Genomic DNA, 15,038 nt, shown 5'->3' with positions numbered 1-15,038 from the left:
GCAGTGCATGCTGGGAGCGCGGCGGCAGCGCCAGGAGGGAGCGTGGCGGCCATTTTGTGCCTGCCTCGCTCGCCTCCGGGAGGGGGCCGGTGCGGGCGCTGCTGGCTCGGCGGGGAGGGAAGGAGGGAAGAAGGAGTTCGGCTGTTTGCTTTTCTGCCTAGGTCGCGGGCGCCGTCGCCATGGGCCGTAAGAAGAAGAAGCAGCTGAAGCCTTGGTGCTGGTATCCTTCTGTGTGAGGGGAAGCGGGGGGGGGGGGTGCGGCCCGGCCCCGCCGAGCTCCGCGCTGCCTCACGATGGGGCTCGCCCCTCGGCCCCTGGTCCCGTCACGGCTCGATTCGCGTTTGCTCCCTTTGCTTTTCTGCGCCGCTCGGTGCCGGCGTGGGGTTTGGTCCGTGCCCTTCCCTAGCGTCTCCTTTCCTCGCCCCCCCCCCCCCGTTCCCCTCCCCCCCCCGCGGCCTTACCCGCCCGCCTCGCGTCAGGGCCGCGCCGCCAGGCCGCTGCTGCCTGGGGAACGGGGGGGGCGCTCCTTGGGCCTCGGGCGCTAGCGGAGGGAAATCCTGCCGGATAAATAAATACTCAAAAAGCGAGGCAGGCCTGGTTAAAAGAGACCTTTTGAAAGCTAATTGTAGAATTGTAAATACGTAATCGCTGCGTCAAAATCTCATACAATTTCTCAGTATATAGAAATATTGGTCGGTTTTCCTCGAATCGGTCTCTTATAATCTGTTTTTTAAAGGGCCATTGCAGGATTGCTTTTTCTCTCACGTTTTTGCCTAATCTGAAACCGTATAATAAAGGAGTTTATAAGCTACTTTGAGATTATTTACCGGTTTATGTTGGATGGCATCTAAGCTTCTATTTCAGGCACTAATAGGTCTTAAGTTTTGCTGAAAGTGGGGAGCACGTTGTGTTAGCAAGGACGTGCTAGTAACAAATGTGTCTGTCTTGCTTAGCAAGATGTCTGGAGCATTCACTGGAATGTTAACGCTGATCTGCAGAAAAGAAACAGCAGTTTGTCTTTTCTGTCACCCAGAAGTCTAGAAAATTCTTCCTTTCAGTTTAAAAACAAATTTCTTTAATTACTGATAGATTAATATTTAATCACGTGATATCATAAGGTTCGAGGTAGCTGGATGATTGAAAGAAAAATAAAACTAAAACTATTCTTTACTCTGTTATAAATGTTTGTTACTGTTGCATTTTATTAAACAGGACCTTTTGCTGAGCGTTTAGCTTTGCTTCCCTTTTGTGGATTTCCCGTTTGTTTCTCCTTTACTGCTTTAGCAACTTGTACAAATCTAAAAGTATACAAAGAGAGGAAGGAGTCTGCTTAGAAATAACTAGGGCTTGAAACTCATCTTGAAATCCATCAAATAATATGGATTCAAATTATGACTGTGGTCGCGTATACACATCTTGCCAGTTTTCCAACGCATGTAACTTATCTGAAGAGGGAAACAATGGGTCGTGCAAGGAGGGAGGTTTGGTTTCAGACATCCATGCAATACTTGTTCTGATATGAAAGCTCAGAGGTGCTTTCTCTGCTTTTTTTTTTTTTCCTTTAGAAAAAAAATATATTAACACTAATGCTAGTTAGCCTAGCGTTACATAGAAACTCACTTTCAGAATTAAATACTTCCTTAACGATCTTCAATAGGTATTGTAACAGAGATTTTGATGATGAAAAGATCCTTATACAGCATCAGAAAGCAAAGCACTTTAAATGCCATATATGTCATAAGAAATTGTATACGGGACCTGGTTTAGCTATACACTGCATGCAGGTAAGAAGTTTTAGACTTAAGAGAAAACTTTCCTTGACAGTATTTAAAATTGGAATTAATAAACTTAAATTAATAAACTTACAAATGTGTTCTTTGGGGGCTTCCACAATCATGAAAACTGATGAGGGAAAGATGTTAGTGCTCTGTTTCAAGGACAGGGCTCTTGCTGCGTCAGCAGTTCTGTGGTGAGTATGTTGCAGAGACCTTTGCAGTCACTTTGAAGATGTAGGAGTGAAGGAGTTGCGTTGTATTGTTGTTCAGAAGAAAAGTCTATAAACTAGTTTTAGGATTTAATGGTAGCAACAGTGATGGCTACTGTGTATCAAGAAAATGGTTGGCTAGAGAGAGTTTTGCTTTTAAGGATGTTGTTTTTGTATTTTGATGGTAAGTTGGTGGAATAATTTAGAATGTAACCTGAGTTGTGGTCAGGAGGACTTTTTTTTTCTTTTTTTCTCTTTAGGTACATAAAGAAACAATAGATGCTGTTCCAAATGCTATTCCTGGAAGAACAGACATTGAACTGGAAATTTATGGCATGGAGGGCATTCCAGAAAAAGATATGGAGGAACGGAGAAGGTTACTTGAACAAAAAACTCAGGGTAAAGTATAATCTAGCTAGGTATCTGTAATTTTTTTTAGCACATTTCTTAAAATAAATTTACTTCAGAATGTATTCTTTGAGTCTGCTATCCTGGTTGACCAATATATATAAACTATACAGGAGGTAGTATTACTTTGTCTTGAAATATCAGTCAGATGTTACAATATTGTAACAAAAATGTATAATATTTGCCTCTCAATTCATTATTTGTAGGCTTTGTGTACAAAACTGTTTTTGGTGGTTTGAAGTGGGGTTTTCTGCTTTTTTTTTTGGTCTTTTTTCGTTGTGGTGGTTTTTTTGTTTGTTTGTTTTGTTTGTGTGTTTTTTTTTTTTTTGGTTTTGTTTTTTTAGATGTTCAGAATTGGTTCATTAAGTGTTACGCCTGTGTGAAGATTTCCTGTGTCTGTCTTACTCATACTAAGCTGTGTGAAACAGCTCTCACTCCTTGGAAAAGGGCTGGGTTAATACATCCCTAACTGCAGCTTCTGTCTTCCAACATGGCTGGCAAATGTTAAGCAATATGTTGTTTTCTTTTCCTGTTTAGAAATAAAACTATTACCCAGTGAATATGGGGATGGTGATTTATTTTTTTTTTCACTTTTTTGGAGGAAAGGCTAGGAATCATACTAGTCTTACGATACAGGAATACTTCAACTTCTTTGCTCTTTAAGTATGCTTTTCCTTTGAGTTGTTCTGGCTTATTCTGAGCAGGCAGAGACTGACATGAAGGAAGACCCCTATTATGTTGAGGTTTGTTACAGTGCAGTCACTTTCCTTTTTTATTTGTACGGATGATAGTAGGCTCACTTAGCTTTACTTCTTTGTAATTCTGTGAGTTTTTGAACGTGATAAGCTATGAAATTACTTTTGTTCCAAATAGTATATTCCAGATAAAAATAAATTTGTTTTCAATCTGACCATATGCATTGTATTATTTAGCAGAAAGCCAGAAAAAGAAACAACAAGATGATTCTGATGAGTATGAAGATGATGAATCTGCAGCTTCAACTTCATTTCAACCCCAGCAAGTTCAGCCACAGCAGGGGTACATTCCCCCAATGGCACAACCAGGTTTGCCTCCTGTGCCAGGTGCACCAGGGATGCCTCCAGGTAAGGATAGTATTTTGGAGCTAGGTACTGAAAAGTTGACTAGGAATACAAATCACTGCTGGAATAATAATCTGTTCCTTCCAAGTCTAGGGTTAAAGGTATTAAAATAGTTTTGTAAGGTGCATATCAGTGGTTTCTTCAGGTTCACACACCACCCTTCCACAGTGGGTAGGTGTGCACGTTCTCCTTTGTGAACATTTCTTATGCTAGCATCTAGACTGAAGGTGTAATATATGTAATATATTTGTTACTAAGATCAGTAATTTAAACACAAATCTACAGGTCACATCTGTTTGTGATACTTTGTAATAAGATTTCAGGAATACAGAGCAGGAAGGCTACTGTGTATTTAGAGTTTGCTAAATTACAACAGGCAATTTATACACAGGTTACAAATACATTGCAGAAAAAATTTTGATTAATGACATTGCAAACTGGCCTTTTCTGCAATGACGAGGCCTGTTCTTTGGAGACTCTACTCAGAATGCTTACACTTGGTGTCTTGCAGGACTGGGAACAACAAATCATACAGATTTGCAGATACTCTTTTATATTGCATCATTTGTAAGCAGTGTTAATTCAAAAAATAATCTTTTACAGCTTCCTGTAAAACATTTATTCAGTCTAAATTTATTATATTAGATTTGTGTGAGACCGTATGTTGTTGGAGTTGTATAAAACGTATTTTTCTTTTGTTAAGGTATACCACCATTAATGGCAGGTGTTCCACCAATGATGCCTGGCATGCCTCCAGTGATGCCTGGAATGCCACCTGGGTGAGTAGCTAGAAAGATTTAATACTACATTTTCATACTGTGCATTTTAAACTGTCACAGAAACAGTAAAGCTAAATAGAAAAACATATGTAGGAACCTGTGAACTCTGTGACTTTAATATTAGGATGCACCGAAAATCTAGGTGGCTATAAACCAACATTAAAAGTATAGTTGAAGTATGACTTATATATAAGTATGTTGCCTCTTTCCTAATTTTAGTAATGTTGTAACAATTTTAAATTTTGTTTTGTTGGTTTAAAGCCTTCTGGGAACCACTGCTTTGCGTATTGCAGAAATGTGCATCTGGCTATCAGTCATGCAACCTATTGGGGAAATATATAGTGAATAGTTTTAATTTTTTCTTTAAATATGAGAATAAAGATTTTATTTTGGGCAAGAGTAAGATGTTGGTTTTTATGTTTGTTTGGGATTTACACAGTACCCTATCATAATGTGTTTGGAAAATCATAGTTAGATTTTTGATTTTTTCATAAATTTTCACAGATTACATCAACAAAGAAAATACATGCAGTCATTTTGTGGTGGAAACATGTAAGCATCTCATTAACGTAATTATAGGTACATTCATTATGCCATTTTATGTCATATATTTGATAAGATTGAAACTGTCTTACTGAAAACCTCTGAATATTGCTGAGACTTTGGGAATAATGTCTAATTAGGTTTTGTTGTTGTATAATAAAAAAATAACTTATTGATATGGTTACTACAAAGCTACATGCTGTGAGAAATGCATTCTACAGATATTAATAAAATAGACCCTTTGGGATTTATATATATATATATTTTTGGCACCAGAATATGTACAGCTCTGTGTTTAGTCCTTTACCCTGTAGCACTTGCTGCAGGAGCTTTGTGCTTGAGTTTTAAAGTTCACTAAGGTGAGAGGTTGTTCTCTTCTGAAACACAAGTGTTGTTTTAACTGTCTTTGAATTTAAAAATCATATCTTAAACATCTTATGGATGTTCATGACTGTAAATCTTCTGTTGGAAACTGAACAGAATTTTATCAAGCTTGTGGGTGTTTAGTCCTCCTTAAACTTTGTTAACTTTAGGTGACTGTAATGTTACCTAGTAAAACATGCAAATGAACTTGTCAAAAAAAAAAAAAACAGTGTAAACTCACTGAATGTTATGTTATGCTTTTAACTGGTTAAATGTAAGCTTTTGCTAAATTAACCTGATGACCTTTTGTTTAGAAATGAAGAAAGGAACTGGGTCCTGGGGAGCAGCTTATTTTTTAGCATGACACTAGTTCCAGCCCTGTCCCTGCAGTTTTCCAGAAAGTCATCTTCCTTGTGGCAGCAGGAAGCAAATGTCCAGCAGTTTCTTTTCTTTTTTTTTTTTTTTAAACGGTTATCAAAATGGATGGCAAGATTGACTTTGCTTTCTCCAACTATGAATGCAGAAAAAGGGATAATACTATGTTCCTAGTCATTAGTGCATCTGATTGCTTGTTCCCAGTAGTAGACAAGTAAGTTGAGATTAATAAGGCTGGGTAGCAAGCTGCTTTGCAGAGCTCACCTGTTTACGATGATTCACTTGATTTTGAAATGGCAACAGTAAATGTTTCTAGACTGTTACATAAAATAGAAACTGCTTAATTGTTTTGATCTGGTACTCAATTGGATGCTGCATATCTGTTTAGTTTGCTATATCTAGCAAACATAAGTAGTAGGCATTCCTTTATTTTGTTTCCTGTAATCCAGCTTCGAGTGTCTGGAAAAACGAAGCCAAGCTTAAACTACACTTGGTTTGTTTCCTGCAAAGGAATTCTTTGTATATAGTTTTCCAATTTAAAAGCACTTAGTGTCATTGTCAATTTTTTTAAATGGAGTTACCACCTTATGGAGGAGTAGTTTGCTTATATTAAGGGTTGTGTGTGTAGTTTAGAGGAGGAATACACAATTTGCAGTGTGGCTTGGTAGATAAGGATAAAAAGAATCATTTAGATTTAAATTCCACCTTTGTGTTAGGAAATACACTCTTATTTTGGCCTGGAAAAAAAAATACTCCTGTTTTTAATGTGAAAGAAAAATAATAATGATTCCTCATTTAAAAATAAAAATAAAAAATCTATCCTAAGTGTAGGAAATAATTAGTGTAATTAAATCTCCAGAAGTCATGTTATCTCCTAGTCTCTGTTTTTATCAGTGTTTTGTGCCTAACTTTACAGAGTTGGGTTCTGCCACTCGCTAGAGGAAGTCAAAATAGTATGAGGGTGCCTAAATCACAAATAGACTTGTGGTGTCACAAAGGTATAATACCAGAAGTAGAGCAATTTTAGTGTGATTACAGTTGCTGTTTTTCCTACGTGCAAATTTTCTGAGTGTATTTATATCAGGTTCTTAGAACACAATACCAAAACTAATATCCTGAAATGCATACCAAGATGGTTGTCAGTTCTGGAATCTGATAACAGAGGAAGTGAAAGCGTGGGGTGTTAAAGTTCAAATGAAAACTGTTTGGAGGTTTCTGTGTCTTCTTTTTTTCTTGTTGAAAAACATGTCTATCTAGTCTGCTGTTTTTGGATTGCCTCTTTAAATTATTTTTGTATTTAATCTAATACAGGTATGTGCCAGTTGTTTTAACAGTTTATCATGGATGTTCTTATCGATGCTTGCTTTTTGTTCAATAGGATGATGCCGATGGGTGGAATGATGCCTCCTGGGCCAGGAATACCACCTCTTATGCCTGGTATGCCACCAGGTAGGTCAGGGCTGTCAGACACATACTGTGTTGAGAGCTAAACCTTATTTCTGCTGTAAGTTGGGATTTCTATAAAGACTATCCATATGTATGCTACCGCCTTGATGCAGATGGATTGCTGCAGCAGCCACTCTTGTGCAAAGGTGAAGCGATTATTTTGTGGCTTTTGACTACAAATAAGTGGTTGGGTTTGGTACTGTTGTGAAAGTAAAAAATTGAATGTAATTTTATTCTTATTGCTGTTTCCCTGTTTTTCGTGTTGCCTAGTCTCTCTTCATTCTGCTTTTGTCATGTCTGTGGCTGCAGCTGGAAAATTATAATTAAAATTATTTTTAAAAAATGTTGTGGGAAGTGAGAAATAGTCTTAATGTTATACCCCTGTAAAGAAACTAACTGGAATTTTGATCATATCGTAGCTAGAGCAAACCTGTTGAACTTCTGTAGCTCTTAAACAGCCTTATGTTCAGAGGGTGGTGGTTTGAGATTTGCTGGTTAGCCCAGATGTCTCACTGGAGGAGGAAGCAAGCCAATTGGACAGCTACAGCCTGGTTCTGCTGCACAGTAATGTGTAGGAACCTACATGAGCGGTTAACTCCCTGTCTCTGAGCCTCTCCTAGAGCAGCATAGGCAGAGTATGCGAAAAACAGAGCTAATTGCCTTGATTTATTGAGAGCATAAGTATCTTCTATCATTGAAATTGTAGTAGAAAATAAGACTTAATTCAGTATTGCTCTTAAGTGTTTGAGGTACTGCCTATACATGGACGGTTATTGGTGTTTAGGTGTAAATTAAGGTAAAACTTCGTTTAAATGTTTGGGGGAGGGAGGAGGGAAGTTGATAGTCTTAACGTGGCTAGTGACCTCTGCCTTTTGCGCTTGCTGTATATGGTGACTGGCTGTTGGCATTAAACTTTGTTACACTTTCTTTTACTATTGCCTTAAAAATATATCTTCCTTAGAGAACCCTTGATTATAAAGAGCACTGGCAACAGAATCCTCTGAAGGAATGCTCCTCCTTCCTTGATCATGAGTCATTACAGATTCTTTGTGGTCTGTAGGTATGCCGCCACCTGTTGGCCCTCGTCCTGGGATGCCTCCGATGACACAAGCACAGCCTGTTACAGCACCAGGCATCCTTAACAGACCTCCAGCTCCTGCTGCGTCAGCACCTACCCCTCAGCCTCCAGTTACTAAACCACTCTTCCCGAGTGCAGGGCAGGTACGGTATCTCATAGCCTGGAATCTGTTGCTGTAATCTTCAAATTACCACTGTGTCAACAGTGAGGAGGCCTGAGAAATAACTGATTACATTTCTTGCTTGTGTTGATTTTTAATTCAGTTTAGTGTTTGAATGAATTTTAAAAGATTATTTTGTTTGTCTTATAACAGCCACGAAAACAGACTGAAGTTCTGTAAGCAGTGGGGAAGAAAGGAGTAGGCAAAACAGTGTTTGTTAACCCCTTCAGTTGTCATTATAAGGGTGCTTTGGGTGGGTGAGGGGAGGTGTTAGTCAGCTACAGGAATCTGCTTGCATAGAACTTAACCTAACATTTCCAAAGTGGAAATCTTGACATGGCTTGTTCTCCCTTGTTCTTTTCATAATGGGCTTTTTACCAATAGGACTAATTTATTCTGTAGTTTTGTTCAAACTGGGTTAAACATTGTCTGAATGAGGTCTTTTGCTTTACAAAGTTTGAGTTAACTAAGGCGGTAAAACTTGGTTTAAATGTTTTGGGGAGGGAAATGGGAATTAATAATCTTAAAATGGCTTGTGACCTATGTTTTGATTTTACTTGCTGTGTATAAGTTTTTACTTGCTCTTGAGTATGTTGCAGAAAACTTGATAGTGTCCTATTTGCATTTTAGACTTCTACAGGGAAGATACTCATTTACAAAAGCACAGCCCCTAGCATAAGAAATCCTTTCATCTGGATACTTTCCACCCATTTGTTTGGAGACTTTTCACTGTTTCCTTTCTTTTATGCTACAGATGGGGACACCTGTCACAAGCTCAAGTACAGCTTCCTCCAATTCAGAAAGTCTGTCAGCATCTTCTAACGCTCTGTTTCCTAGCACAGCACAAGTACGCAGGAAGTCACAGATAAAACCAAATTGCTTTGCAACTTAACCCTTTGGACCATTCTGTAAAATCTAAAATTGACTAAACATCTTCAGATAATTTGTTGTATTCCTGATTATGTTTAGCTGGTAAAACTGCAGAGTCCTTGATTGTTAGTTGCATTTTACTAGAAATGAGCATGTCAAAGTGCCCAATTTTTCTTAGAGTGAAAAAAATGAAATGTTGTGTCCTGGTTCTAAAGGGTTAAAAAAGCATGAAAGCAGTTAAATGCATTTTAGTGGGCAGTGGTTAGCTTGATGCATGGTGAAGGCTTTTTAGTTCGATGTTTAATATGGTACATCATAATATAGGGAATTCTGTGATTTGCCTTACGTGCAAAAAATGGAAATACTTTTAAGGAAAGTTCAGCAAAGAATTCATAGAATAACTGTAAACAAAAGCATTCTCTCGTAACTAAAGCTTGCTTTGAAGATTGGTGCATCTTCAGAGAAAGCCTCAGCCAACTTTTCTTGTTTAAGAACTTTAATTTAAGAACAAAGTAGGAAAGATGAGATGCTGGCATCTGTAGTGATCTGACCTCATCTACCTTCAGTTGATTCTTCACTCAGAAATGGTACTAAAGGTCTGTAGAGAGATACAGTACTTCAAAAACAAACAAAAAAAACCTATTATTTCTAGAGAGAATGCTTAAAACAAAAGACACAATAGAGTTTTCTTAAATGTTTCATAAAAACATTTTTAAATACCTAATTTTAATAAATGCTAACACTGAGCTGTGCTCTAAACTAATGGTTGCTAAAGTTTGCTAATAATTTAGTGAGACAATTTATACTTATAGGCTGTTAATAAATCTGTGATTTATGAAGGATTTAGACATTTTATCAAACTCAGTATTTGAGGTAAAAAATTTTGATAGGATTTTTTGTTGTTGTTGTTGTTCCTTTTTTCTAGTTGTGGCTTTTGACCTGCAAATTTTAGATTTTCCTGTGTGTGTGTGTATATATATGTATGTATATACTGGGTTTTATTTTGTCTTGTTTTCAGTTGCTTTAGTATGTGATAAGGCTGAAGTTTACTTTTGGTCAAGCTTATTTTAATTATGTATCTCACTGGAAGGTTTCAGAGGTCTAGCAGACATCATTTAAGTTTTCTTATGCTTTAAGAAGTAAGTATTGATCTATCTCTGTGTTTCACAGGCTGCAGCAGCTGTTCCAGGTCCAGTTGGTACTGATTTCAAACCTTTGAATTCTACACCTGCAACAACAACAGAACCCCCCAAGCCTACATTCCCTGCTTACACACAGTCTACAGCTTCAACCACTAGCACGACAAACAGTACTGCAGCTAAACCAGCTACATCAATAACAAGTAAGCCTGCTACCCTTACGACAACCAGTGCAACCAGTAAGTTGATCCATCCAGATGAGGATATATCGCTGGTAAGTTTAATATTTTCACTGCCTTACAGAAAATGCAATTTATGCTGATATGACTGACTTAAGTAGAATTTCTTCTGTGTTCCGTATAACAATATTTTAATAATGGTGAGATTGCAAAACTTGTAGAATTAATATAACAGAACCACACGCTGAGAAAATGTCCTTGGTTGAGAAGTGATGATTGCCATCCTGCAATAATCCTGTTTTAGATCTAAGTCTTACCTTTCTGGTGATAGGGAATTGCTCAACTGAAAATACGATTTGGAGTTTATTTCTGTTTGTGATTTAAGCTTGAAGTTAAATAGATGCAGCTAATGAGTGTAAGATGAAGGACTTAACAGTTTGAAGTGGTCTTGGTGCTATTACAGCAATCATAAATCAGGAATTGATGGATAAAACAAACGAACCTTAATTTCAGTTCATTTATCTCTAGATCTGCATTTGTTGTCATCTTGTTGTGAGGAGAAAGCTTTCTTCAGCTGAGGGAGGAGGAGAACTTGTATTGTGTGCAAAATACTGAATTAGCCACTATTAATACAGTAACTTTGGCAGGAGGGGGGGAAAATCCAAAGGTTTAATAGCAGCAACCTAGAATTTCTGAGATACTGATAGTTCAGTACCTGCAATCCACTTTTGCTACATTTATTTACTTTGCCTTTGCTGAGTTTGTCTTACAGCATGCTATGGTTGTCTATTCCTGGTTTTAGGAAGAGAGAAGGGCACAGTTGCCTAAATATCAGCGTAATCTTCCTCGGCCAGGACAAGCTTCCTTGGGTAATCCACCAGTTGGACCAATTGGAGGTATGATGCCACCACAGCCAGGAATTCCTCCACAGCAACAAGGGATGAGACCTCCCATGCCACCTCATGGTAATCATAAGTTTCCTAGTTTTCTTTTCTCTAAAAGATTTGTATTTGCTGTAACTTCTCTAAAACTTGAAGTGGCAAATACTGTGAAAAACAGCTTTTCACAAAATGCAGCTTTGCCTGTTTGAAAAATGAATTCTTCTTTGCATCTTAAATATTTTGTTTATAGGTCAGTATGGTGCTCATCACCAGGGCATGCCAGGATATCTTCCTGGGGCGATGCCTCCTTATGGTCAGGGACCTCCGATGGTGCCCCCCTACCAAAGTGGACCTCCTCGTCCTCCAATGGGAATGAGACCTCCTGTAATGTCGCAAGGTGGCCGCTACTGATGCTACTACACACGCTCTAATAGGTTTGGAGATTAAACCTTTTCTCATCTTGTGCTGTTAATATAGCCAAGCTTCCGTCAATTAAGGCTTCATTGTGACTTTAAAAAAAAAATAAGTATCTTCCCCACATGCAAGGAACTATTGGACATTCTTATTTTACATGGGAAAATTTATTTGGAATAATAACAGGAACTTTTCCTGATGTTGCAATTTATACTGTATGGCTTCTTTTTCATGTTTCATCTAGGTTTTTAGAAGTGAAGTATAGTAAATATGGTTCGTTAAATTGTGAAGGCGCTGGAATTACATGAACATACCACCTTAAAGGCAAGTTCTGTAACATTATGTTGCTATTTGTGAAATAATGCCTTCACAGCACTTCAAGTGCTGTTGGACTTTGTGTCCCCAACATAGTTTGGTGAGGGCTGTAACTGTTCGCAACTACTTGTACATTTAAGTCTGAACATGTAACAATATTTAATGTATTTAGAGTTCCTCCTGTTCCAGGGTTTAAGTAAACTGACCCACTAAGGTCGTGTGACTTTTCTGTACTGTTATAAACTTCATTGTAATAAAAGAAGAGAAAAATTTATATGCCTTTTCATTCATGACCAGCTGTGGACCACTGCCTGAAAGGTTTGTACAGATGCATGCCACGGTAGCTATTGATGTAATGAACACAGTTACTGGTGCTTTTCTGATAATGTCTCAATTCCTTATTTTAAAGCTTAAGTTGTTCCTTAGCTGCACGTCTGAGTAGACAAGACCTGTACACTTATTAACTGACGCTTCAAAAATGAGGCTGCAGGAGGCACATCTTAACTCTTGGTTGTAATTTCTCATGATGGCATATGTTTCTTATTTGTGCTTTCTTGTCCTCAATGAATTTTAAACGATTTCTAGTCCTGGCAATTATTTGTAGGATATAAAAGTGATTGCTGCAAGATGCATGCTAGTGCGAGATGTTTCCTGTTAGTTCATTCTTCGTCTGACTCTTTTTAATATGCAAAAGCACATGAACTTCAGGAGCCTTTTAGATGAAGATTTCTAGAAGCTTAGGTGCATGTCACATGGGTGAGTGACTTCCAGTTGATGTTGTATTTAAGTTGACCTGCAAACAAGAAAAATAAACTTGACTTTCTTCTCAATGTGCAAAAGAAACTAAGGGGAAGAGAGTAATATGTTGCATGCTGTATTCCTATTTTCAGAATATTCAGAACTTCAAATCTCATCATCCTATAGGATGAACCCTCTATGTGCTGTGATCAAGCTGTAGGTTTGGTTCAGGCCAAGTTTCCTGAGCTAGTTAATGGAAGTGTCTAGAGTAGGAGATCTTTCCATCAGTTCTCCTAACTACAGCTATCAAAGAGAAGTCTTACCCATACAGGTTAGTTACCTGCTTCTGAGTAAAAGCATAGATGACCATCAAGACTGTAATTCTCTGAATGTCTAACATTGCTGTGTTAGTGTGTTGTATTTCTGGTGAGAATTAAAATGCAGAGGGGAAGACATTTTGGAGGGAATAGAAGCTAGAGCTTTCCTTGTCTTTCCACTCCGTTTTTCCACCTGTTGTGATGATTTTTTCATTTGCAGGTCAACCTTAAATACATGTTCCAGCCTCAAGCCTTATTTGTGCAACTTAGGTTATGGAGATGTCTCCTTTTAGGATAGACTGGAAAGATTTTCAGTATTTTTGTATTGGTTTAAGATCCACATGTGTTTTTGTTGATGATGGATTTTTTTATCTAGTTATTATAATGACTATTGTGATTCTTTCACCTGAAAGTCTTGTGGGTGTATTTTTAGCTTAACTTGAAGTACTTCATGTGGCTTTATTCCATATTCTCTTAGCTGCTCAGAAATACAGATCAGCTAAAATACTACATTGTCTCAGCTTCAAACTTGGGGTCATGGAATACCTCACAAAGGCACTGGAGCATTCAGTACATTCTAATTCCAGCTGAATGGCCTTAGTTTAGCTTAACCGTTAAGAGTGGTCAGGCACTTTTTCTGAAATGGTTAGCAGTTTTAAGACCATAACTCCAAGCCTCTGTTGAGAAGCAGTTTTCTCTGGTCACTGGTATCTGCTGGTCACCTGTCAGATGTGCACTATTTGGCTTGCAAATGTGCTGAGTGGGCCTTGATGTCAGATGTTTTGTTAGCTCTTCATCTTGCTTTATACAAAAATCTAACGGATAAAACTGTTTTGCTTAGGCAATGCTCTTACTCTGGTTTTCTTCCATTTTTCTTTATCTAATAAGGATAATTCCAAAACAAAGCACTGGAGAGATTTTTAGCGTCTTGCATTTAATGTTTTTTTGTAATGTTACGCATAAAATTCATACATTATAAATTGATCTTAATTTCTGCATTTAGAACTATGAAACATCTTGCTTTTTCTGAAGATCATATTGCTGCTGTAAGAATGCTTGGCCTTCCTGCCCCTAGTAAAGCAAATACCTTCTCCCTTTGGTGTCTTTCTGTAACTCATTGGTACGTTGTTTTCAGAACCCTACCTTTCCTAGGAAAGTACTTGAAAACCTTACTGCATGTACTGTTAACTCAGCATATTCTGCAAGTTGTCTTTAAGGGTTTCCCCTATTAGATAGTGAATGTGATTGTTCCAATAATAGCGTCATTTTGTAGATAATACTATGCAGACTTACAGTGCAGACACATTTTAAATTGAGTTTTCTTTAGTAATAACATTGTTCCAGTCCTTAACTAAGCACTGCCACGTGTTACTTGTATGGTACTCTAATAATATGCAACAAGCAGGTGAACAGTTTTTCTGTGTTTTTTCACGTGGATACTGCCTTTCCTGCTCCTGTCATTTCTGTGCTATAAGAGCTGCGATGTGGCTATCTCTAGTTACTCTTGTGTCTCTTGTACGTACTCTTCTCCTGAAAACAGGCAGGTATTTCAGTGCATATGTTGTCTGTTGGTCCCTGCCTTCATTTCTTTGGATACTGCTTCTTAGTTTTCAGAGAGTTGGATTTATGGTGTGCTTCCCAAAAAAGGGTAAAACTCTTTTGAATGTATTAATTGCTTGTATAAAGACAAAGGCTTGGTTTACAGTACAAAGTTTAGTCAACATAGTTGTGTCAGCAAAATTCCTAATGCCATGCAGACTCTTTTTTTTTTTTTTTTTTGCTTTAGTTCATCGTTCCCTGGAAAGAGGTTGCAGAAGGCCTTATGAGTACAGCAAAACATATGTTCTGTATCTGTTACAGGACTGTGATGATATAATCACGTGGGCAGAAGCTTTAATTTCAGTTGTTGCCTGAATTTCCTGTGGCAGATCTCATGGTGAAAGGAGAAG

At 37.9% G+C, this 15,038-nt stretch overlaps 1 protein-coding gene across 35 annotated transcripts in view; it reads left to right on the top strand.

The window, feature by feature from the left end:
* Positions 1 to 5: 5 nt before the first annotated feature.
* The window catches only part of ZNF207 (zinc finger protein 207), a 34,595-nt gene continuing 19,562 nt past the window's right edge, over positions 6 to 15,038 (top strand). For 6 of the 35 annotated variants that reach the window (XR_014684518.1, XR_014684519.1, XR_014684520.1 and 3 more), the window contains exons 1-12: positions 6 to 220; positions 1,658 to 1,784; positions 2,245 to 2,383; positions 3,325 to 3,495; positions 4,196 to 4,271; positions 4,776 to 4,823; positions 6,931 to 7,001; positions 8,059 to 8,219; positions 8,991 to 9,083; positions 10,277 to 10,519; positions 11,227 to 11,389; positions 11,556 to 12,043. Coding sequence is in view for 10 of the 35 variants with exons in the window: in XM_084491904.1 (XP_084348030.1) it covers positions 180 to 220; positions 1,658 to 1,784; positions 2,245 to 2,383; positions 3,325 to 3,495; positions 4,196 to 4,271; positions 4,776 to 4,823; positions 6,931 to 7,001; positions 8,059 to 8,219; positions 8,991 to 9,083; positions 10,277 to 10,519; positions 11,227 to 11,389; positions 11,556 to 11,716 (1,494 nt within the window). In the remaining 25 variants the exon portion in view is untranslated. Of the gene's footprint in view, positions 221 to 1,657; positions 1,785 to 2,244; positions 2,384 to 3,324; positions 3,496 to 4,195; positions 4,272 to 4,775; positions 4,824 to 6,930; positions 7,002 to 8,058; positions 8,220 to 8,990; positions 9,084 to 10,276; positions 10,520 to 11,226; positions 11,390 to 11,555; positions 12,309 to 15,038 lie in introns of those variants that run through there. The other 29 variants (XR_014684499.1, XR_014684500.1, XR_014684509.1 and 26 more) reach the window with 19 other exon arrangements.

The sequence above is a fragment of the Aythya ferina genome (genome assembly GCF_964211825.1).
Source record: "Aythya ferina genome assembly, chromosome: 18".
Classification (NCBI taxonomy): Eukaryota; Metazoa; Chordata; class Aves; order Anseriformes; family Anatidae; genus Aythya; species Aythya ferina.
Note: the sequence above shows the minus strand (reverse complement) of the source record. Positions and strands in the feature narration are given on the sequence as shown.